Source organism: Bombina bombina, chromosome 6 (assembly GCF_027579735.1).
Source record: "Bombina bombina isolate aBomBom1 chromosome 6, aBomBom1.pri, whole genome shotgun sequence".
Classification (NCBI taxonomy): domain Eukaryota; kingdom Metazoa; phylum Chordata; class Amphibia; order Anura; family Bombinatoridae; genus Bombina; species Bombina bombina.
In genome coordinates, this window is record NC_069504.1 from 459,521,948 (window position 1) to 459,548,333 (window position 26,386).

The 26,386-nt window shown below is 36.1% G+C and overlaps 1 protein-coding gene across 1 annotated transcript in view; it reads left to right on the forward strand.

The window, feature by feature from the left end:
* SLC4A9 (solute carrier family 4 member 9) overlaps positions 1-26,386 on the forward strand; it is an 86,941-nt gene that overhangs the window by 24,961 nt on the left and 35,594 nt on the right. Inside the window, exons 9-15 of the mRNA XM_053717231.1 lie at positions 1,395-1,569; positions 7,866-7,999; positions 8,413-8,684; positions 12,397-12,455; positions 24,081-24,269; positions 24,925-25,038; positions 25,150-25,311. Coding sequence (XP_053573206.1) covers positions 1,395-1,569; positions 7,866-7,999; positions 8,413-8,684; positions 12,397-12,455; positions 24,081-24,269; positions 24,925-25,038; positions 25,150-25,311 — 1,105 coding nt within the window. The remainder of the gene's footprint in view (positions 1-1,394; positions 1,570-7,865; positions 8,000-8,412; positions 8,685-12,396; positions 12,456-24,080; positions 24,270-24,924; positions 25,039-25,149; positions 25,312-26,386) is intronic.

Below are 26,386 nucleotides of genomic sequence, written 5' to 3' on the forward strand. Positions count from 1 at the left end.
CTTAGTTTCTATATTACTTACTGAAATAAATCACCTGCTAGCCATGTTTTTCTTAGACTCAGCACATCAATCCTGCATTCATAAAATGACATTAAATACTTATAAAAGTACAAAAAGAAAATGCTCTGACTGCACCGTTGCATGAATTTAACTATGTGTTTAACCCCTACAAAGGGGGTTAAACATAATCTGCTCCAGAGCAGCAATGCACTACTGGGGCCTAGCTAGTGATTGGTGGCTATGCACATATGTCAGATGCTATTGGCTCATCAGATGTTTTAAGCTAGGCTTAAGTAATGCATTGCTGTCAATAACTGTTTAAAGGGATATGAAACAGTGTGAGATTATAATATAGCATGTTTAATTGTTAGTTAGTAAGTTGTGTAGTTAAAAACCTTTGCAATATACTTGCATTATTTATTTTGTTCCCTTTTCCTATAATTTAACTCCTAAAATTGTTGGTTTTCTAAAGTTGTTTTTTATAAAATAATGAGGCCGCCATGTTTGAACTTAAGTTGCCCCTTATCTGAAGACAATTAAGAAACAAATATAAAACAAGCGATTAAAGAGACTATCCAAAAAGGGTTTCCACACAGCTTTGTTTGTACAAACAGAGATAAATAGAAAACTAATTCAAACATGGCAGCACCCATTACTTTATAGAAATTGAAGTATTTTATAGAAACTAAACCTTCACACTTATGTTTTCAATATTTAAACAACTATTATAATTGTAAAAATACATCTACATATTATTTTAAGGTTAATCTTTGCATTGAATACATCATTATATCAAGCATGTATTTAACTCCTTTACAAGGGTATGCAAGCAACAGTGAAATAGTAACGTTAAAGGGACATAAAACAAAATATAATAATATGTACTTTAATTACTTTACCTGCAAATTTATACTGCAGTGCCTTGCCATTAACCCTTTCTTTTAATTTTCTGAATTGTACAGCTCTAACTCCCCCCACACAATTCCTTCAATGGTGGTATCTATATCCACCTTTGTTTGGGAGAATGCAGACTTTAACAGTCATTATCTGCTGGAGCATGCCTAGAAGCAAATTAGCTGCTGTGAACTCAGCTGAATACAATGCCTGTGTTTCTGATGCTAAACACTTATAAGGGGGGTGGATCAGCATGGCTATGTTACTAATTTTGCTTATTTTAAAATTATTTTAAAATACTTGGCAGCAATTTTTAAACATTTTCTTATGAAAACTTTTTTTACTTAATTAGCCCTTTGAGGATATGCACAGATCTCAACATGTTTTATGGCACTTTAATACATCTACTAGTTGTCAGTTATTAATAATATTTATATACAAGTGGTAAAATAAAAATGCAAGTGAAATAAAATTAATCACTGTTTTTATTTGCTTTAAAGGTTTTTTGGAGGTCTAATCAAAGATATCAAAAGAAAGGCGCCATGGTACTGGAGTGATTTTTATGATGCGCTCAATATACAATGCCTTTCCGCTATTTTATTTATTTATTTGGCCACTATAACAAATTCAATTACGTTTGGTGGAATGTTGGGAGATTCTACTGATAACATGCAGGTTTGTATTTTTTTTTATTTTTCTTGGTGATCTTTTCACATTCAGCATTAATGTGTGACATGCTCACCTGAGATTGTGAACCGCTGCTTTGTAGATTATAAATTGAATGACATTTCATTTACACTTACTTAAAGGGACAGTCAACACCAATTTATATATTTTAAAAAGATAGATAATCCCTTTATATATTAATATACTTTCTTTCATGTAATTAACAAGAGTCCATGAGCTAGTGACGTATGGGATATACATTCCTACCAGGAGGGGCAAAGTTTCCCAAACCTTAAAATGCCTATAAATACACCCCTCACCACACCCACAAATCAGTTTTACAAACTTTGCCTCCAAGGGAGGTGGTGAAGTAAGTTTGTGCTAGATTCTACGTTGATATGCGCTCCGCAGCAAGTTGGAGCCCGGTTTTCCTCTCAGCGTGCAGTGAATGTCAGAGGGATGTGAGGAGAGTATTGCCTATTGAATGCAGTGATCTCCTTCTACGGGGTCTATTTCATAAGGTTCTCTGTTATCGGTCGTAGAGATTCATCTCTTACCTCCCTTTTCAGATCGACGATATACTCTTATATTTACCATTTCCTCTACTGATTCTCGTTTCAGTACTGGTTTGGCTTTCTACAAACATGTAGATGAGTGTCCTGGGGTAAGTAAGTCTTATTTTCTGTGACACTCTAAGCTATGGTTGGGCACTTTATTTATAAAGTTCTAAATATATGTATTCAAACATTTATTTGCCTTGACTCAGAATGTTCAACTTTCCTTATTTCCAGACAGTCAGTTTCATATTTGGGATTATGCTTTAAATTATCATATTTTTCTTACCTCAAAAATTTGACTTTTTTCCCTGTGGGCTGTTAGGCTCGCGGGGGCCGAAAATGCTTCATTTTATTGCGTCATTCTTGGCGCGGACTTTTTTGGCGCAAAAATTCTTTTCCGTTTCCGGCGTCATACGTGTCGCCGGAAGTTGCGTCATTTTTTGACGTTATTTTGCGCCAAAAATGTCGGCGTTCCGGATGTGGCGTCATTTTTGGCGCCAAAAGCATTTAGGCGCCAAATAATGTGGGCGTCTTATTTGGCGCCAAAAAATATGGGCGTCGCTTTTGTCTCCACATTATTTCAGTCTCATTTTTCATTTGCTTCTGGTTGCTAGAAGCTTGATGTTTGGCATTTTTTTCCCATTCCTGAAACTGTCTTATAAGGAATTTGATCTATTTTGCTTTATATGTTGTTTTTTCTCTTACATATTGCAAGATGTCTCACGTTGCATCTGAGCCAGAAGATACTACAGGAAAACCACTGCCTGCTGGATCTACCAAAGCTAAGTGTATCTGCTGTAAACTTTTGGTAGCTATTCCTCCAGCTGTTGTTTGTAATAATTGTCATGACAAACTTGTTAAAGCAGATAATATTTCCTTTAGTGATGTACCATTGCCTGTTGCAGTTCCCTCAACATCTAAGGTGCAGAATGTTCCTGATAACATAAGAGATTTTGTTTCTGAATCCATAAAGAAGGCTTTGTCTGTTATTTCTCCTTCTAGTAAACGTAAAAAGTCTTTTAAATCTTCTCTCTCTACAGATGAATTTTTAAATGAACACCATCATTCTGATTCTTTGGACTCTTCTGGTTCAGAGGATTCTATCTCAGAGATTGATGCTGATAAATCTTCATATTTATTTAAGATGGAATTTATTCGCTCTTTACTTAAAGAAGTACTAATTGCTTTAGAAATAGAGGATTCTAGTCCTCTTGATACTAATTCTATACGTTTGGATAAGGTTTTTAAAGCTCCTGCGGTTATTCCAGAAGTTTTTCCTGTTCCTAATGCTATTTCTGCAGTGATTTCCAAAGAATGGGATAAATTGGGTAATTCATTTACTCCTTCTAAACGTTTTAAGCAATTATATCCTGTTCCGCCTGACAGGTTAGAATTTTGGGACAAAATCCCTAAAGTTGATGGGGCTATTTCTACCCTTGCTAAACGTACTACCATTCCTACGTCAGATGGTACCTCGTTTAAGGATCCTTTAGATAGAAAAATTGAATCCTTTCTAAGAAAAGCTTATCTGTGTTCAGGTAATCTTCTTAGACCTGCTATATCATTGGCTGATGTTGCTGCAGCTTCAACTTTTTGGTTGGAAACCCTAGCGCAACAAGTAGCAAATCGTGATTCTCATGATATTATTCTTCTTCTTCAGCATGCTAATAATTTTATCTGTGATGCCATTTTTGATATTATTAGAGTTGATGTTAGGTTTATGTCTCTAGCTATCTTAGCCAGAAGAGCTTTATGGCTTAAGACTTGGAATGCTGATATGGCTTCTAAATCAACTCTACTTTCCATTTCTTTCCAGGGAAACAAATTATTTGGTTCTCAGTTGGATTCTATTATTTCAACTGTTACTGGTGGGAAAGGAACTTTTTTACCACAGGATAAAAAATCTAAAGGTAAAAACAGGGCTAACAATCGTTTTCGTTCCTTTCGTTTCAACAAAGAACAAAAGCCTGATCCTTCGTCCTCAGGAGCAGTTTCAGTTTGGAAACCATCTCCAGTCTGGAATAAATCCAAGCCTACTAGAAAGGCAAAGCCTGCTTCTAAGTTCACATGAAGGTACGGCCCTCATTCCAGTTCAGCTGGTAGGGGGCAGGTTACGTTTTTTCAAAGAAATTTGGATCAATTCTGTTCACAATCTTTGGATTCAGAGCATTGTTTCAGAAGGGTACAGAATTGGTTTCAAGATGAGACCTCCTGCAAAGAGATTTTTTCTTTCCCGTGTCCCAGTAAATCCAGTGAAAGCTCAAGCATTTCTGAATTGTGTTTCAGATCTAGAGTTGGCTGGAGTAATTATGCCAGTTCCAGTTCCGGAACAGGGGATGGGGTTTTATTCAAATCTCTTCATTGTACCAAAGAAGGAGAATTCCTTCAGACCAGTTCTGGATCTAAAATTATTGAATCGTTATGTAAGGATACCAACGTTCAAGATGGTAACTGTAAGGACTATATTGCCTTTTGTTCAGCAAGGGAATTATATGTCCACAATAGATTTACAGGATGCATATCTGCATATTCCGATTCATCCAGATCATTTTCAGTTCCTGAGATTCTCTTTTCTAGACAAGCATTACCAATTTGTGGCTCTACCGTTTGGCCTTGCCACAGCTCCAAGAATTTTCACAAAGATTCTCGTGCCCTTCTGTCTGTAATCAGAGAACAGGGTATTGTGGTATTTCCTTATTTGGACGATATCTTGGTACTTGCTCAGTCTTTACATTTAGCAGAGTCTCATACGAATCGACTTGTGTTGTTTCTTCAAGATCATGGTTGGAGGATCAATTTATCAAAAAGTTCTTTGATTCCTCAAACAAGGGTAACCTTTCTGGGTTTCCAGATAGATTCAGTGTCCATGACTCTGTCTTTAACAGACAAGAGACGTCTAAAATTGATTACAGCTTGTCGAAACCTTCAGTCACAATCATTCCCTTCGGTAGCCTTATGCATGGAAATTCTAGGTCTCATGACTGCTGCATCGGACGCGATCCCCTTTGCTCGTTTTCACATGCGACCTCTTCAGCCCTGTATGCTGAACCAATGGTGCAGGGATTACACGAAGATATCTCAATTAATATCTTTAAAACCGATTGTTCGACACTCTCTAACGTGGTGGACAGATCACCATCGTTTAATTCAGGGGGCTTCTTTTGTTCTTCCGACCTGGACTGTAATTTCAACAGATGCAAGTCTCACAGGTTGGGGAGCTGTGTGAGGATCTCTGACGGCACAGGGAGTTTGGGAATCTCAGGAGGTGAGATTACCGATCAATATTTTGGAACTCCGTGCAATTTTCAGAGCTCTTCAGTTTTGGCCCCTTCTGAAGAGAGAATCGTTCATTTGTTTTCAGACAGACAATGTCACAACTGTGGCATACATCAATCATCATGGAGGGACTCACAGTCCTCTGGCTATGAAAGAAGTATCTCGAATTTTGGTTTGGGCGGAATCCAGCTCCTGTCTAATCTCTGCGGTTCATATCCCAGGTGTAGACAATTGGGAAGCGGATTATCTCAGTCGCCAAACGTTGCATCCGGGCGAATGGTCTCTTCACCCAGAGGTTTTTCTTCAGATTGTTCAAATGTGGGGACTTCCAGAGATAGATCTGATGGCCTCTCATCTAAACAAGAAACTTCCCAGGTATCTGTCCAGATCCCGGGATCCTCAGGCGGAGGCAGTGGATGCATTATCACTTCCTTGGAAGTATCATCCTGCCTATATCTTTCCGCCTCTAGTTCTTCTTCCAAGAGTAATCTCCAAGATTCTGAGGGAATGCTCGTTTGTTCTGTTAATAGCTCCGGCATGGCCTCACAGGTTTTGGTATGCGGATCTTGTCCGGATGGCATCTTGCCAACCATGGACTCTTCCGTTAAGACCAGACCTTCTGTCGCAAGGTCCTTTTTTCCATCCGGATCTGAAATCCTTAAATTTAAAGGTATGGAGATTGAACGCTTGATTCTTAGTCAAAGAGGTTTCTCTGACTCTGTGATTGATACTATGTTACAGGCTCGTAAATCTGTATCTAGAGAGATATATTATAGAGTCTGGAAGACTTATATTTCTTGGTGTCTTACTCATCATTTTTCTTGGTATTCTTTTAGAATTCCGAGAATATTACAATTTCTTCAGGATGGTTTAGATAAGGGTTTGTCCGCAAGTTCCTTGAAAGGACAAATCTCTGCTCTTTCTGTTCTTTTTCACAGAAAGATTGCTATTCTTCCTGATATTCATTGTTTTGTACAAGCTTTGGTTCGTATAAAACCTGTCATTAAATCAATTTCTCCTCCATGGAGTTTGAATTTGGTTCTGGGAGCTCTTCAAGCTCCTCCGTTTGAACCTATGCATTCATTGGACATTAAATTGCTTTCTTGGAAAGTTTTGTTCCTTTTGGCCATCTCTTCTGCCAGAAGAGTTTCTGAATTATCTGCTCTTTCTTGTGAGTCTCCTTTTCTGATTTTTCATCAGGATAAGGCGGTGTTGCGAACTTCTTTTGAATTTTTACCTAAGGTTGTGAATTCCAACAACATTAGTAGAGAAATCGTGGTTCCTTCATTATGTCCTAATCCTAAGAATTCTAAGGAGAAATCGTTACATTCTTTGGATGTTGTTAGAGCTTTGAAATATTATGTTGAAGCTACTAAATCTTTCCGAAAGACTTCTAGTCTATTTGTCATCTTTTCTGGTTCTAGAAAAGGCCAGAAAGCTTCTGCCATTTCTTTGGCATCCTGGTTGAAATCTTTAATTCATCTTGCCTATGTTAAATCGGGTAAGACTCCGCCTCAGAGGATTACAGCTCATTCTACTAGGTCAGTTTCTACTTCCTGGGCGTTTAGGAATGAAGCTTCAGTTGATCAGATTTGCAAAGCAGCGACTTGGTCCTCTTTGCATACTTTTACTAAATTCTACCATTTTGATGTATTCTCTTCTTCTGAAGCAGTTTTTGGTAGAAAGGTACTTCAGGCAGTGGTTTCGGTTTGAATCTTCTGCTTATGTTTTTCATTAAACTTTATTTTGGGTGTGGATTATTATTTTCAGCAGGAATTGGCTGTCTTTATTTTATCCCTCCCTCTCTAGTGACTCTTGTGTGGAAAGATCCACATCTTGGGTATTCATTATCCCATACGTCACTAGCTCATGGACTCTTGTTAATTACATGAAAGAAAACATAATTTATGTAAGAACTTACCTGATAAATTCATTTCTTTCATATTAACAAGAGTCCATGAGGCCCACCCTTTTTTGTGGTGGTTATGATTTTTTTGTATAAAGCACAATTATTCCAATTCCTTATTTTATATGCTTCGCACTTTTTTCTTATCACCCCACTTCTTGGCTATTCGTTAAACTGATTTGTGGGTGTGGTGAGGGGTGTATTTATAGGCATTTTAAGGTTTGGGAAACTTTGCCCCTCCTGGTAGGAATGTATATCCCATACGTCACTAGCTCATGGACTCTTGTTAATATGAAAGAAATGAATTTATCAGGTAAGTTCTTACATAAATTATGTTTTTTACCTCTGTGATTACCTTGTATCTAAGCCTCTTCTGACAGCCCCCTGATCTCATGACTTTTTATTTATTATCTATTGACTTGCATTTTAGCTAATTAGTGCTGTGTTGTGCACAACGTCACAGGCGTGAGCAACTAGTTATACTATAATGGATTAAAAAACAAACAAGTCAGAGTACCATGTTGTACATCATGCTGACTCTTCATTTATTCATGTATTTATTCTAGGGTGTCCTGGAAAACTTCTTGGGCACTGCAATCTGTGGCGGAATATTCTGTCTTTTTGCTGGCCAGCCTCTTACCATAATCAGTAGCACAGGACCTGTCCTTGTTTTTGAGAGACTCTTGTTCAACTTCAGCAAGTAAGTATGTGCCGTAATTAAAAATAAATAAATAAATCAACTTTATAATTTGTTAAGAATGAAAATGATTAGAGAGGTTATTTGGGAAACTGTAGTATTTGTTCAAACATCAGGACTTCTGGTTCTAATTCAGTCTCTGTTGCCGAATAAGACCTAGATTAGTGGTGAGAAAAAATTATAGCTCTACTGAATCCAATGGGAGCAGGCAGCAGGGCCAATAATATGTAAGAAAAATAATTTAATTAAAAATAATGGTATGTATTTCTTTCTTAAAATGTATTAACATTTACTATCATTTTAAATTATGAAAACTGTCTCAGTTTTAATTTGTCCCAAAGACAAATACATATAAAATATTGTATACGAATACAAATCATTTAATAATCTGTATATTTTTTCTTCCTTTATGCTAGAGATTACAATTTTTCATATTTGGAATTTCGTCTATGGATTGGACTTTGGGTGTCTTTCTACTGCCTGATTTTAGTTGCAACGAATGCTAGCTACTTGGTGCAATATTTCACGCGTTTCACTGAAGAATGTTTCTGTGCACTTATAAGCTGTATTTTCATATATGATGCATTAAAAAAGATGATCAATATGACCTACCAATTTCCTGTCAATTGGGATTATAATATAAATCATGTCACACAATACAACTGCAAATGTGTTTTTCCAGAAACAGGTAAGAAAAAGTTTTTTTTAATTATTATTTTCAATGGAAGAACCATTCTGTTCTGTTCTGTGTGAAGAACAACTGATATCGTCTCTAGTGCTCCAGTCAAAAGGTTTATAAATCCAAAATCTGTGTGGTTTTATTAGTTATTAGTCAATTATTAATATTAGATATTGCAAATAAATTTAATGATTATAATTTATGATAGCTAAAATTATTTGTCATTTTTTATATTCTGAATTACACAACAAAAGCTCAGAAATACTGTACGCAGTAACAATACTTAGTATATAAGTTATTATAACAAAATGGCATAAATAATATTAGGGTTTTTTTTCTGAATTTTTTTTATTGAGTTTTTCAATAAAATGTATACATTAGAGAAAATTCAGGACATTACAATTTTGTCAAACAATTCAAGTTATATAGTGTAAACCCTTTAACAAGAGTTATGCTATATGAAACAATATCAGGCTCGGCTATGATTGTTACTTTCAACCCATTCCTGAGTCTACACATCACAGACATAGTCACCCTATCCAGAGGAAGGAGTCTAGCCATGTTATAACTAGTTTATTAAATCCTGATCTGGGTTGTGTGAACCGAGTGGCGGCACCTAAATATCAGGTTCATGAGTTTGTCGTCTAGTTTTGCTTTCCGTATACATGATCCATGGTTCCCAAATGGATAAAAATTGATCTTTGGTATCTAAGATATCCGCAGAAGCACTGCTCATCTGGAAATAAAAGTTAATTTTTCGTAACATTTGAAATGTTGGTATTATAGTCTTCCAGTATCTTGCTATACTTAGTTTAACAATAGTGCATATCATAGCTACAAGTTTATTTGTTTTAGTGTTAAGACCTATTAAAGGTTTGTGCAACAGTGTTTGAGTAGGAGTCAAACAAATTGTTTTTTCAAAAATTTCGCTCAATAAGGCAGAGGCTTGTGACCAGATATTGGAAACATGACAACAATGCCACCACATATGTGAATATGTGACTCTTTCGATGCAACCACGCAAACAGTTACTATTATGTTGCTCTGTACTGTGTATTCTAGAGGGGTGAAAGTACCATCTAAATGCAACCTTTAAATAATTTTCCTTTAAGTGTGCACATATTGAGAAAGAAGAGTCTGATCCTAGGGTTTCATACCATTTTTCTATTGGCCAGTCAAAATTAAAGTCAGATTCCCATCTTTGCATAAATGGGAGTTTAATTGAAGTAGAAGGGGTATTAAACATAGTGTATATAATATTAGGTTTTGTTGGAAATTGACTAAAATTGACTAATAAATTGACTAAAAAAAAAGCACCACTTACTAATGAATTGAGAGATTGCTTTTGTAAGTTCTATTTGTAATATATTATTAAAGTTTTGTTTTTAAACTTTTATGCCTGTCCGCGCTTTAAAGGACTCCTGTTTTCCCTCCCCTTTATCATGTGACAGCCAATCATAAAATATATATACATACATACTGTGCACTTTTGCACATGCTCAGTAACAGTGTATATAAAAAGAATGTGCATGTTTGATAATGGAAAGTATATTGGAATTTTCTTAAAATTCCATGCTTTTTCTGAATCATGAAAGCTTAATGGGACAGTAAACGTACAGAATAATGTTATATAATTCTGTACATAGTGCAGAATTATATAACATTATCTTAGCGGTAACTTCATAAATTAAAAGCATTGCAAGTTTTTTTAGTGTAAAGTTGGACTCTGCTCCAGGCTCTACTGAGCAGGTCTTTGATTTCCAAAGCGATTTGCAGGCGTGCTGGCTAGTCACAGCACGCCCGATAGTGCCATTGGACTGAATATAGCTCGCTCCCGCATTAAAAATATTCTGTACGTTTACTGTCCCTTTAACTTTGACTTTAATGGTCCTTTAATAATAAATTATCATAATAAAAAGATATTAATATTTACTAAATTAGAAACTATGAACTATGGGGTTGACCACATTCTATTGTTTCAGTGAAAAGTTGGTTTTTGGTTTACAAAATCAAAAGCCTAATGAAGCAGTTAGGATTATGATCACTGGTAAAATACATTGGCAATACTGGATGTGGTTCAGAAATTGTTATCTTTTGAAAACAATTGCAAGATTTTTTAATCAACCCCTGTAGTAATTACATTTTCAACTTTCTGTTTAATACATAGCTTTGCTTTAGAAAAAGATCCTGCAGATCAAGGCTCAAATTATACTTTCTTTTCAATATTTACTCAGAATTAGGTGGCAACCCCTTTATTTACATAAGCAATGCAATATACAAGCAGTACCAGTAGTTTCCGTCCTGACTTTAACACTCGCAGATTCCACGCTTAAGTAGGGGATAACTACAGTAAGTTAGCCAGGTGCCTGGCATATAACCAAACAGTCCAGTATTTCAATGAGCTGTACAGTTAAATGTATTGGGTTTGATCTGAGGCCTGAAGAGTGTATACAGCTGGCATGGGCTTAAGTGCCCTGGGTCTGGTGTGGGCAGTTGCATAGCTATGTAATGGCTTCAGTGCCATTGAACTATTTTTAGGTTTTATATGGGTATATAACTGAAAGAAGCTGCAAGCTATGGAGGGTGATCTGAGTTCATATTAAAGGGACATGAAACCTACATTTTTTCTTTTATGATTTAGAAAGAGCATGCCATTTTAAACAATTTTCTAATTTACCTCTATTATCGAATTTGCTTCATTCTCTTGAAATTCTTTGCTGAAAAGCATATTTAGATATGCTCAGTAGCTGCTGATTGGTAGATGCACATAGATGCCTTGTATGATTGGCTCACATATGTGCATTGCTATTTCTTCAACCAAGGTTATCTTAAGAATCAAGCAAATTAGATAATAGAAGTCAATTAGAATGTTATTTAAAATTGTATTCTCTACCTGAATCATGAAAGAGAATTTTTGGGTTTAGTGTCCCTTTAAGCATATGGCTGAAAGGAGTAACAGACCTATTGGGTATAGATTTCCACAAATCACCCAGTGATCATCCAGTTTTTTTATAGAGGACAGCTAGAAGTCTGAGTACTTCACCCTGGTGACTATTTCACCCCTAGTAGCGTAATCAGATTTTTTTTTTTATGCCAGGGAATTTACTACTTAATTACTGAACACAATTATTTAAAGGGACAGTCTACACCAGAATTGTTATTGTTTTAAAAGATAGATAATCCCTTTATTACCCATTTCCCAGTTTTGCATAACCAACACAGTTATAATAATATACTTTTAACCTCTGTGATTATCTTGTATCTAAGCCTCTGCAAACTGCCCCTTTTTTCAGTTCTTTTGACAGACTTGTAGTCTAGCCAATCAGTGCCTGCTCCCAGATTACTTCACGTGCATGAGCACAGTGTTATCTATATGAAATATGTGAACTAACACCCTCTAGTGGTGAAAAACTGGTGAAAATGCAATCTGAAAGAGGTGGGCTTCAAGGTCTAAGAAATTAGCATATGAACCTCCTAGGTTAAGCTTTCAACTAAGAATACCAAGAGAACAAAGCAAAATTGGTAATAAAAGTAAATTGGAAAATTGTTTAAAATTACATGCTCTATCTGAATCATGAAAGTTTATTTTGGCCTAGACTGTCCCTTTAAGAAAGGTTTATGATTTTAAAGTTAAGATTAGCAAAGGTTTAAAACAAAAAATGGGGCAGATGGTTTTTATGTACAAAAGTCTTGCTTGAAGAATATATTTTTTTCTTTACAGCCAATTACTCATTGGTGAATGCCACACTATATAACAACAGTGATTCTTGCTTCAATGGGGTAAGTTTTTACATTTCTTACTGTCATTTTATAAAATGTCTTAGATAATATCTAATAAAGTCAATAGTAAATATAATCTGTAAGATAACTTTATAGGATATGTGTGACTTTAAACAGTGTGTTCTGCCTATGTACATCACAGAACACAAGCTCTGTAACTGATAAACTGATGGGCTTTTATTTTGAATTCCATATTGTCCATTTCTTTAACCATATGTTCATCTCATTTATTCTATTTAGCTAAATTGTTTCTTCCTCTGTTAGCACACTTGGATTTAACAAACATGTAAAATCTACATTCTTTTTGTTTTCTCTGGGATTTCAATCGGCCATAACTTAGTAATAGCTTTCTCTATTTTACACAAGGCCTTATTGTAAGGGGTTAAAAAAAGTTTAAGTGGAAGTACTAGATTTAGTTTTTTTCTTTACTTCTGTCCATAATACATGTTCTTTTATTAAAGGGTCATTACAGTCATAATTAGACATTCATGATTTAGACAGAGCATACCATTTTAAACAACTTTCTAATTTACTTCTATTATTTAATTTGCTTCCTTCTCTTGTTATTCTTTGCTGAAAGATTTATCTAGGTAAGCTCAGGAGCAGCAAATAACCTAGGTTCTAGCTGCTGATTGTTGGCTTTAGTTATATGCCGACTGTCATTGGCTCACCCATGAGTTCAGTTAGAAACCAGTGGTGCATTGCTGCTCCTTCAACAAATGATACTAAAAGAACAAAGCAAATTTGATAATAGAAGTAAACTGTAAAGTTGTTTAAAATTGTAAATGTTCTACCTAAATCATGAAAGGGAAATTGTGGGTTTCATGTCCATAAGTTGATCTCACTAAAGTCTCTGGGCAATTGTCTTGATAATGTTTTCATTACAATGTATGCTTCTCTATTGTAATCAGAACGTTTGTAGTGATTCCTGCTTAATCTCTAAAACTGCCTGTATGGAATATTCCAAATACATTTATAACAGTGTCTACTATGTGCATGAAGAAAACCATTTGTATCCATTTCCATTCTAAACAAATTCTTAGCAATTTTTCAGTCCTGATTGGTGGGTTAAGATTAAAAGTTCGAATAGTAAGAAGTATCAAATATTTAGGTCTTGACATAAATAAAAATCCAAAATTTTGGTATCAGGAAATTTTTTGACCCCTCTTTCAGAAGATCAAAGAAGATTTACAGCTTTGGAGGATCTTTCCATTATCTATCTCGGCTTCCATCAGCCTTAAGACTATAATCTTTCCACATATTTTATATTTGCTTAAAAATTTGCCATTATATATACTAAATAAAGATCTAAGTAGGATGGCGTCTTGGTTTTCCCAATTTATCTGGAAAGGTAAAAAGCCACGTTTATCGATTAATAGATTGTCTAATAAATTCTCAGCAGCCGGTTTGGCTCTCCCTAATATTAAATTATATAATTTGGCAACTTTATTGAAATTTGCTTTTGATTGGATCGCTCAATCAAATATTGTTTCTTCATATGATCTTGAACAACATCTGGTTTCTCCATGGTCATTGAGTGCCCTCTTGCATTGCCCGCCTCCAAATCTTCCTCTACATGTAAGGAAACTGTGTTCATTCAAGAATATAATATCTGCTTGGCATAAAGCCGGCCATGTTCTTAAAATTGATCCCTCATTCTCTGAATTTTTACCGATTAGGGGTAATCCACTCTTTCTCCCTGGTATAGGTCAGAAGGTGTTTAGAGATTGGCGAGACAAGGGGCTTAAAGATATATATCAATTGTTGAATGCTGATCTTCGAATTTGTCCCTGGGCAACCTTATGTCAAAAATTTGCTCTCCCATTTCGGAATCAATATGCATATTTTCAGATACGGCACTATGTCTCATCTCAGAAATGGTATGCTTCTTTTCCGGCTGACTGGACAGATATGAAGATGTGTATACAGAAATTCAGAGCAGGAGAAGCGTCAATATCCCTTATTTATCATGTTATGCTCTCCAAACAAGGTATTCTAGTCATGGATAAATTATGTACCTTTTGGAGGTCGATTATTGAAACGGTTGATACAGATAAGTTTGTAGCTAGCCTTTCTCAGGTTTCTAGTTATCCTATATCGGTCAGTTGGAAAGAATCCCATTTGAAATTAATTAACAATTTTTATCTAACTCCGGCTAAAGTATGTAGATTCTATCCAGAACAAGTTGCAGCCTGCCGCAGATGTTCATGTCCTTGTGCGGATTTGCCTCATATGCTTTGGTTCCGTCCAAAGATCTGACAGTTGTGGTTTAAAGTCCAATTTTGGGTAAATAGGGTTTTGAATGTATCGCTCTCCTTTTCTCTGGAAGATATTCTTTTTTTACTAATTGATTATAGACCTAATCTGGTCAGGCGTATAGTTAATACCGTTATACTCACAACTAGACATAATATCCTTAAGAACTGGACGGCTGTAAAAGCTCCAAGTCTGACTTCTATATTGAAAGGCATTAAAGAACAAATCATATATGAATCCTTTCACTTACAACATGTAAAGGAGTCTAGAATTAAAAAATTTCTGATTGGATGGGCCTCTGTGATTACTACCTACCCAACACCAGTTAAGAAGCAAATTTTGTCTCCCTTCCTTTCTTCCATCAGCTTTACAGAATTAGTTATATTAGGAATATTCCCTCATACTTGGATAAGGAACTATAGAGACTGTTAAAGGCTCTGCGGACCCTGCGCCGGCGGGGTTGGGGTGTGAGGATTGTCGGTCTGGGTTTTTTGGTTTTTTTTTCCTCTTTTCCCTTTCTTCTTTTTTTTCTTTTTTTCTTTTTTCCCTTTCTTCTTTTTTTTTTTTTTTTTCTGGCCCCATTCCCAAGGTGTTGCAATACACTCTGGGCTTGCTTTTGAAACGATAAGGGTAATCTCAATATTAAGTATCGCAATACTAAGATTGATTAGGATTTATTAGGGAAATCTGTTTCACTGTAATATTATTTCAGAGATGATGATAGTGTCTGTTTTGTGTACCCATATATCTAGGATTAATTTTTGGTATATTATATGTATGATGTTGGAATACATATCTGAAATTATTGTGTTACAATGAGTCCTGCGTGACGCAAGAAAGTATTGCTTGTATTATAACCTATTTTGATTTTCCTTAATAAAAATAAAGAGTAAAAAAAAAAAAAATTTTGTCATATGTGTAAACATAAGATCTAGAAAATCATTATGAACATATTTTACAAAGCTGTCAAAGTAATCAATTTAACCAATATCCTTATCATGGAGACAAATCATGCAAAACATTTTTTTGAAGCATTATATTGTAATGTAATATCTCTCACCTCGGCCGCGATCCGATATAAATCGTCGCCCGCAAAAGCCGGCGACGCCAAATTTTGCGCTGGTTTGGTATGCTATATACGGCGTAACCTAGAAGTTACGCTCGTATATTTCTGCCTTCGGCCGTAGTTTTTTGGCCCATAGACAGGTATACCAAACCAGCGCAGTTTGGTATCCAATATACAGCGTAAGGACTTACGTGGCGAAAATGGAGAAATCTTACTCCATTTTTACCTCGCCACAAATTGCAGGCGTAGTAAGCCTTACGCTGAGTATTGGAGCCCCCTAACTCCCTAACCTGGCTGCAAAATAAAACCTAACACCTAACGCATGTGCAATGTCTATCTACTTGTCAACCGCAATCCCCTGCCGCATCCCTAATAAAGTGTTTAACCCAGTGATGTGCAGTGAGATGAAAGACTGGTGAGGCAGTCTCCAGAGATACACACACATAGTGTGTATATGTGTATATATATATATGTGTGTGTGTGCGTGTATATATATATATATATATATATATATATATAAATACACACATATACTGTATATATATATTCTCTCTCACACACACACTCTCACACACACACACACTCTCTTTCTCTCTCTTACACACGCACACACACTCTCTCTTTTTCTCACTCTCTCTCTCTCTCACTCTCTCTCTCTCTCTCTCACTCTCTCTTTCTCTCACTCTCTCTCACTCTCTCTTTCTCTCACTCTCTCTTTCTCTCACTCTCTCTCTCACTCTCTCTTTCTCTCACTCTCTCTCACTCTCACTTTCTCTCACTCTCACTTTCTCTCACTCTCACTTTCTCTCACTTTCTCTCACTCTCTCTCACTTTCTCTCACTCTCTCTCACTTTCTCTCTTTCTCGCACTCTCTTTCTCTCACTCACTCTCTCTCCCCCTCCCTCTCTTTCTCTCCCCCCTCCCTTTCTCTCACTCTCTCTCTTTCTCTCACTCACTCTCTCTCCTTCTCTCTCCCCCTCCCTCTCTTTCTCTCCCCCCTCCCTTTCTCTCACTCTCTCTCTCTTTCTCTCACTCTCTCTCTCACTCTCCCTTTCTTTCACTCTCTCTCACTAGCTCTCTCACTCTTTCTCACTATCTCTCTCTCTCGCACTCTCTTTCTCTCACTCTCTCTTTCTCTCACTGAATCTCTTTCTCTCTCTCTCTTCTCCCTCTCGTTCTCTCTCTCCCCCCCCTCTCTCTTCTCCTCCCTCTCTCACCCCCCTCTCACCCCCTCCCTCTCTCCCACCCCCCTCTCTCCCCCTCCCTCTCTCTCTTCCCCCTCTCTCTTCCCCCTCCCTCCCCCTCTGTCTCTCTCTCCCCCCCCCCTCTGTCTCTCTCTCTTCCCCCTTCCTCTCTCTCTTCCCCCTTCCTCTCTCTCTTCCCCCTTCCTCTCTCTCTTCCCCCTTCCTCTCTCTCTTCCCCCTTCCTCTCTCTCTTCCCCCTCCCTCTCTCTCTTCCCCCTCCCTCTTCCCCCCTCCCTCTCTCCCTCCCTCTCTGTGCTGTAAATCTCAGAAGGTTCAATGTTTTTTAACCTGTTGGCTGCCATGGGGAGGGCTGCAAAGCATTGTTTTTTAATACTTCACAGTCATCTGGGTCAGCCAAAGAGTTGATAGAAAATGAACAACTTGCTATTATAATGTATAATATATATATATATATATATATATATATATATATATATATATATATATATATATATATATATATATATATATATATATATATATATATATATACTTTATAATAGCAAGTTGTTCATCTTCTATATTATACATTATAATAGCAAGTTGTTCATCTTCTATATTATACATTATAATAGCAAGTTGTTCATTTTCTATATTATACATTATAATAGCAAGTTGTTCATTTTCTATTAACTCTTTGGCTGACCCATATGACTGTAAAGTATTAAAAAAACAATGCTTTGCATTGAAATTTAAAATGCAAAATAGTCATAATCAAAATATATATATATAATGATCATGTCTATTTTGCATTTTAAATTTCAGCTATAAATACATTTTATTTTCACTGCAGATTGTTTCCTACCTCACTATTTCACATACAAAAATAGCTTAATAATCACATTTGCATTTTACTTTTATATAATAAAGTTAAAACATCACAGTGAAGAATGTGTCATGCAGCCCTTAGGAAACCCATATATGCATATTTTACAAACAAGTAAAGGAAACACTAGGCATGTCCCAAACAAAAGGCTCCCTGAAATTCTTCATTCAATTTTAGTTCAAAAGTCAAGACAGTGAAAAAGCACAGATCATTAGAAGAAAATCACAGAAGTGACTTGTTTAGCAAATGATATACATTAAGATTTGTGGATAACCTGCAGGGTGTGAGAAGGAGCTGATGTGGGTGGGTGATTCCTGGGCTGGATGTGTCTGACTCTGCTCCTGTCACACTGTGTATGAGGTGAGTCGCAGGCTGCATAGTGCATACACTACATACCATACCAGTGAGTCATCAGATAGCACCAGGAAAAACAAAGCCCCGTAGAAAGCTAAGAAACTCCAGCTCAGCACTGAGTACTCTGCTATTCAGAAGTGTGCACTGTGCAGAGATCGAAGGAAAGCTGAATAGGCACATTCTTATACTAATCCTAATGGTGGTTGTGCACAGCTAAGCTGGCTACAACCCTGAGCATCATTTCAAGTTTATCTATCAAATTAATTAAGGAAATTAGGACACACAAGGTGCAACCAACCATGAGGGGAAACCTTCACTGCAGATGTGAAACATGACTATACTTTATTTGCCCCGTGGGAAACAATATTAAACTAGTGTGTGTGACTGTCAGTGAGTGAAGCTAACTCTCTTGCCCAGCTGTTACCCTAACCCGTTAGTATTAGTAAGTACCTACCTGATCTTTTCTTGTTGGTCTCACTGTGTGTGTCACACACAGTCACTCTCTGTGTCTGATGCGGGTCCCAGACTGAAGACTCCCAGCCAGCCATGCTCTGACAATGCGCCTCCTTAGTCACAGACAGTCACACCTGTCAGCTCAGCAGACTCAGCACGCCAAAACACGCACTGCCACACCACCAGTGACCAGTCACCAGAGTCTGACTCTGACAGTCACTCAGTCACAGTGGTCACAGTGATGCTTCTGTGCCTCCCGCTCTCGCATTTGCCGCCAGGCAATTTAGCCCGCCCCAAACCAGCACCAGAAGCTCTCCAGCCTTCTGATTGGTTAAAGGGCTGGCACTGTGCTCCCGAGGCTAGCCTCCGGTGGGAGCAGTATGGGCTGCAATGAGAGTGAGCGCTTAGCCACTAGATGGCACTGTGGCACTCTCTCTCTAGCAGCCCATACTATACACATTCATATTGCGCAATGGAAGGGTAGCTGGCCTCCATTTCCTTGCGCAATATGAATGTGATGTGACCGGTACTGTGTAGAGACTTTAAAAAAATGTAGTAAACACAACACAGGCAGGGTTGGGGGGGGTAGGGGGGGGGGGTCAGTGAGTAACCAAAAAAACATTTTTGAAAAAAAAAAAGAACATTTTTTAATTTTATTATTATTAATAAAAAATAGTGTATTACCCACATTGGCCAGGGGAGGCGCTGCCTCCCCTGCCTCCTATGAATGCACGTCACTGGTTTAACCCCTAAACCGCCGCTCCCGGACCACGCCGCCACCTACATTAAATGTCTAACCCCCTAATGTGATCCCCCTACACCGCTGCCACCTACATTAACATTATTAACCCCTAATGTAATCCCCCTACACCGGCGCCATCTATATTAAAATTATTACCCCCTAATGTGAGCCCCCTACCCCGCCGCCACCTATATTAACTATATTACCCCCTAATCTAATCCCCCTACACCGCTGCCACCTATATTAAATGTATTAACCCCTAATCTAATCCCCCTACACCACCGCCACCTATATTAAAATTATTAACCCCTAATCTAATCCCCCTACACTGCCGCAACCTATATTAACTATATTAACCCTAATTATATTAGGGTTAATATAGTTAATATAGTTATTATATTATATATATTAACTATATTAACCCTAATTATATTAGGGTTAATATAGTTAATATAGTTATTATATTATATATATTAACTATATTAACCCTATCTAACTCTAACACCCCTAACTTAATTATTAAAATAAATCTAAATAATATTAATAATATTAACTAAATTATTCCTATTTAAAACTAAATACTTACCTATAAAATAAACCCTAAGATAGCTACAATATAATTAATAATTACATTGTAGCTATTTTAGGGTTTATATTTATTTTACAGGTAACTTGGTATTTATTTTAACTAGGTACAATAGCTATTAAATAGTTAATAACTATTTAATAGCTACCTAGTTAAAATAATTACCAAATTACCTGTAAAATAAATCCTAACCTAATTTACAAATACACCTACACTATCAATAAATTAATTTAAATACAAATATCTAAACTAAAATACAATTAAATAAACTAAACTAAATTACAAAAACAAACAAACACTAAATTACAAAAAATAAAAAAAGATTACAAGAATTTTAAACTAATTACACCTAATCTAAGCCCCCTAATAAAATAATAAAGCCCCCCAAAATAAAAAAAATCCCTACCCTATTCTAAAGTAAAAAGATCTCCCTACCTTGAGTCGTCTTCACCCAGCCGAGCCGAAGTCTTCATCTAATCCGGGCGATGTGGTCCTCCATCTGGGCGATGTCTTCATCCAAGCGGCAAAGAAGAGGTCTTCCATCCGGGCGATGTCTTCATCCAAGCGGCAAAGAAGAGGTCTTCCATCCGGGCGATGTCTTCATCCAAGAGGCAAAGAAGAGGTCTTCCATCCGGGCGATGTCTTCATCCAAGCGGCATCTTCTATCTTCTTTCTTCCGGCTCCATCTTCAGACCTCCCACGCGGAACATCCAGCTGGCCCGACGGACTAACGACGAATGAAGGTTCCTTTAAATAGGATTCTATCAGCCAATCGGAATTAAGGTAGGAAAAATCCGATTGGCTGATTGAATCAGCCAATCGGATTGAAGTTCAATCCGACTGGCTGATTGGATCAGCCAATCGGATTGAGCTCACATTCTATTGGCTGATCGGAACAGCCAATAGAATGCAAACTCAATCCGATTGGCTGAAGCCCGGATTGGATGAAGACTTCGGCTCGGCTGGGTGAAGATGACTCAATGTAGGGAGATCTTCAGGGGGTTAGTGATAGGTTTTTTTAAGGGGGGTTTGGGTGGGTTAAATAGGGGTATGTGGGTGGTGGGTTGTAATGTTGGGGGAGGTATTCTATTTTTTTTTTACAGGTAAAAGAGCTGATTACTTTGGGGCAATGCCCCGCAAAAAGCTCTTTTAAGGGCTGGTAAAAGAGCTGATTACTTTGTACTTTAGAATAGGGTAGGGAATTTTTTTTATTTTGGGAGCTTTATTATTTTATTAGGGGGCTTAGATTAGGTGTAATTAGCTTAAAATTCTTGTAATCTTTTTTTATTTTTTGTAATTTAGTGTTTGTTTTTTTTGTAATTTAGTTTAGTTTTTTTAATTGTATTTTAGTTTAGATATTTGTAGTTTAATTAATTTATTGATAGTGTAGGTGTATTTGTAACTTAGGTTAGGATTTATTTTACAGGTAATTTGGTAATTATTTTAACTAGGTAGCTATTAAATAGTTATTAACTATTTAATAGCTATTGTATCTAGTTAAAATAAATACCAAGTTACCTGTAAAATAAATATAAACCCTAAAATAGCTACAATGTAATTCTTAATTATATTGTAGCTATCTTAGGGTTTATTTTATAGGTAAGTATTTAGTTTTAAATAGGAATAATTTTGTTAATATTATTAATATTATTTAGATTTATTTTAATAATAATTTAGGGGTGTTAGAGTTAGATAGGGTTAATATAGTTAATATATATAATATAATAACTATATTAACTATATTAACCCTAATATAATTAGGGTTAATATAGTTAATATATATAATATAATAACTATATTAACTATATTAACCCTAATATAATTAGGGTTAATATAGTTAAAGGGACAGTAAACCTTAAAAATAATGTTATATAATTCTGCACATAGTGCAGAATTATATAACATTATTTAAGTGCTATAGTTCTAATAGCCTTTTTTACCTTTAAATATGTAAAAATTATGGCGCTTTTACAGACCCGCTCTCTGCTCTCTGCTGAGCGGGTCTGTAATATTTAGTCAGCGCATCGGGCCAGCTGTATAGTCACAGCCCGGCCTGACCGCGCCATAGCACAGGAGCGAGCTGCACTTAGTCTTATGGCGCGGTCGGGCCGGGCTGTGACTATACAGCTGGCCCGATATGCTGACTAAATATTACAGACCCACTCAGCAGAGAGCAGAGAGCGGGTCTGTAAAAGCGCCATAATTTTTACATATTTAAAGGTAAAAAAGGCTATTAGAACTATAGCACTTAAATAATGTTATATAATTCTGCACTATGTGCAGAATTATATAACATTATTTTTAAGGTATACTGTCCCTTTAATATATATAATATAATAACTATATTAACTATATTAACCCTAATATAATTTGGGTTTAATATAGTTAATATAGGTTGCGGTGGTGTAGGGGGATTAGATTAGAGATTAATACATTTAATATAGGTGGCAGCGGTGTAGGGGGATTAGATTAGGGGTTAATAATTTTAATATAGGTGGCGGTGGTGTAAGGGGGTCAGATTAGGGGTTAATATAGTTTAAGTAGGGGGCTCACATTAGGGGTTAATATAGTTTAAATAGGTGGCGGCGGGGTAGGGGGCTCACATTAGGGGGTAATCATTTTAATGTAGCTGGTGGCGGTGTAGGGGGATCAAATTAGGGGGTAAAACATTTAAGGTAACTGGCGGCGGTGTAGGGGGGTCAGATTAGGGGGTAATATAGATAATGTAGCTTGTGGCGGGGTCCGGGAGTGGCGGTTTAGGGGTTAATATATTTATTATTAGGAGTGAGAGGGGGGATTGCGGATAGAGGGGTATACGTGTCGGGTTATTTTTGGGAGGCGTGTTAGACAGTATGGGAGATTTAATACTTTAGTAAGGTTTTGTAGACGGCGGCAGTTTCTAAAGTGCCGTAAGTCACTAGCGACTCCAGAAATTTGTACTTACGCAGATTTCTGGACATCGCTAGTTTGTCCAACTTACGGCACTTTAGCAAATGCCAGCGCCGTATATAGGATAGCTCGAGTTGCGAGCTGAAACTACGGGTGGCGCAGGTTTCCACACTTGCGCCGAAACCTGCGCTGTATATCGGATCGCGCCCCTCATATCCAGAACCTGTATAATGGCATAAAAAGTGCTCAAGCTAAAAGTTGCCTTTTTAAAATTATTTGAGGGCCCTCGCAGTACCAACAAGTCTTAGATAATCTCGCCAAACCAGAGAACTTGAATTGGACCCAGTTTTCTAATATCAGTTCCTGAACGATGAATAATATAACTTGTTTGATTAATTCAATTTGCTAATCACGTATGTTTACATTTTGATGTATATAAAGCACTCGATATGTATATAAAGTAGGGATGAGCAAATGTGGTGAAAGTGCAGTTCGCTGGGTAGAACGAATAGTCCTGTGGACATTTTTTTTGGACAATCGAATGTTGATAACAACGAAAATTAATTAAAATTTGGTAATCAAATGTTATTTCAGGTTTTTAATGTTACTTTTGTTTTCGAATGTTCATAATTAGATCTAATATCCAAATTTGACATTTCTAATCTAACATTCAATTTAGAAAATACTATTCAGAAGTTCATTAATTCATGTAGTAGGGCATTTAGTAAATTGATACATAATAGATACAAATATGTTGATTACAATTTTTCTATTTTGAATATAGCGTAATTTGAATATTACATTTAAAGAGTGCATTAGAAATACTATTACAAATATATATTGATTAAAAATGTTCTAATTTGAATATTGCATAATTCGATTTGAATTATGCAATATTCAAATTAGAAACATTCTAATTGAATATTACATTTAAAGATAGCATTAGAAATACTATTACATTATAAACGAATGTTTGAATGTTGTACAAACATTCAACATTCAAAACGATCAAACAAATGTGCTAACATTTATTTAATTTTTTGAATTTTGCAAAGCATTTACCTATCCCTAATATAAAGTAATCCATGCAAATCTTCTGTGTGAAAAATAATGTGAAATAAAGTGAAATTTTAAATACAAATTTAGCAAACATGATGCAAATAAATATATATGTTTATGAAAAATATGTTTTTTTTTTGTTTTCTTCAGGATATTCCACCTTTAAATTGCTCAGAGATCTCTCAAAGTGAGTGCTTGGAGTTTGGAGGACACCTAGAGGGAAATAGCTGCAATTACGTTCCTGACATTTTTCTAATGTCAATAATACTTTTTTGTGGAACCTTTTTATTCTCAATGTCACTTAAAAAATTCCAAACCAGTAGATACCTTTCTGCATCGGTATGTTTTATATCTAACTACAGTTTCTTTTCTAATTTTTGTCTTATGCTTATGAGTCACACTTGGATCTAAGTCACCCTAAGTCAAATAAAACATAAAAATGTATATTTTATTAAAATAAATACAATGTCTCTTTTCTGACCTTTCCTGACCTTGAGTCTTCAGGCTCTTTTGCCTACTGCAACAGCCCCCCCCCCCCCTTTTTGTAAGTTCAATGCTAAGGTCTGAATTTCCTTGTGAATGGTTGTATATAATCCTGATTGGTTACTCGTGTTAACCTATTAGGACTGTGAATTTCAGTTTTTGGATTTGTTAGTGCCTTTTTATATGAATTAATTTGTTTTTGTTGTTTTTGTTTTGTGTCATTGAAAATTGAATATTTCAGCTAACAATATTATTGCCATCATTTAAAAGTTGAAAATCGAAACATATTGTTGACATACATCTTATTAATACATTATACATATAGACAAGATTAATCCCTAACATTTATTATTTTACTCTTAAGACACAATTAATTAATTTGTTAATTAATTAAATAAATAAAAGTTTTCCCATTGTGGCTTCATTTTAGAAATTGTCATAGGATTTACCCCCTAGTGTTCAGCTAACTATTCTGTGAAAACAAGTATTTATTTTTAATTTTATTTTATAGATAAGGAAACTGATCGGTGATTTTTCAGTGATATTGACAATTTTATTCTTCTGTGGAGTTGATTTTCTTTGTGGATTGGAGACACCCAAGCTTATTGTTCCAAATGAATTTAAGGTAAGAGTACGTCCATGTGTAAAAAAGTGCTGAATTTTACAAAAAATCTAAAAACAAATGCATTAATAGAATGATTGCCACTAAAATGTTTTACTTATTTTGTCTTCAAAGCCAACCAATCCTACAAGGTCTTGGTTTGTGTTTCCATTTGGAGGAAATCCATGGTGGGTGTGCCTACTTTCTGGTGTTCCCGCAATTTTGATCACTATCCTGATTTTTATGGATCAGCAGATCACTGCTGTTATTCTTAACCGCAAGGAATACAAGCTAAAGGTTAGTTGAATAACTAATATAATCTCAAATCAACTGTTAAAATGTAGTCTTATTTAAGCTAGAAACACATGGCACCTTCCCTTCATTTGTATAGCCCTTCTGTTGGGAACCTGATTGGAGTAAGATAGTGAGGATAGTAGCTCTGCTGCAGCCTGTAAAGATTATTTATTATTATTTTTCTACAACTCAGAAAAGGAGTTTTTGGCCTTTCTTGATAGAGCTTATTTTTGCTATAGAAGGTCTAGTCATAGGGCTTGCTTCTGCTGCAAAAGGTACAGCCACAGCTGACCTCAGTTTGTGGCCTTCTAGATCACACCATGCAGCCTCTTTGAGACACATTGGGTTGGGTTCTTGGGAATAATGAACTTTGACCTTACTTACTGTGTGTTAACTTTTGGGATAGCATGCAGCTTTCAGTAAAATGTAAAGTATATGTTTGTGATGTTACAGTATGTTGGCAGACAGTATTTCCTTGTTATGTTGGTGGCATGTTGTATTTAAGGCATGCCTATTCTTTGCCAACATTTATATCTTTACTGTGCTATGATAAAATGTGTGGTTCAACATTTTAAATACATTCAGGGTTCTTTGTATGTAAAATTTTATAAGCCGTTTCTTTCCAACAAAACCACTATTATGCTGTCTTGAATTGTTACAACCAGTAGAAGCTAAGGGGTTGAGCTTGTATAACAGGTTAAGACATTTCCCTTTTATAATTCATATTAATAAAGGTTAATTTATAATTTTATAATTCTCATCTCTTACATAAGTGGTCTCAGACCACTCTTACATTTATTAATCTAAAACGGCAGCCTACTAGTTTAGAAGACTGCTATTATCTCATTGTGAGGGTCAAGTGATCATTCAACTAAAAGAGGATATTGTCACTGGCCCCTCTTAGTAATAAGAGGGATAAACTAAGGGTTCATTTATTGCTTATTTTCAAGATCAGACTGGAGACATGCAAAAGTGGATGGTTTTTCACCCATCTTGTCTTTCCCCCCAAGAACCCCCAAAAGTCAGTCTGGAAATGCTTACAAATTTCCTCTTTACTTGTATCCCAAGGAAGAAATGA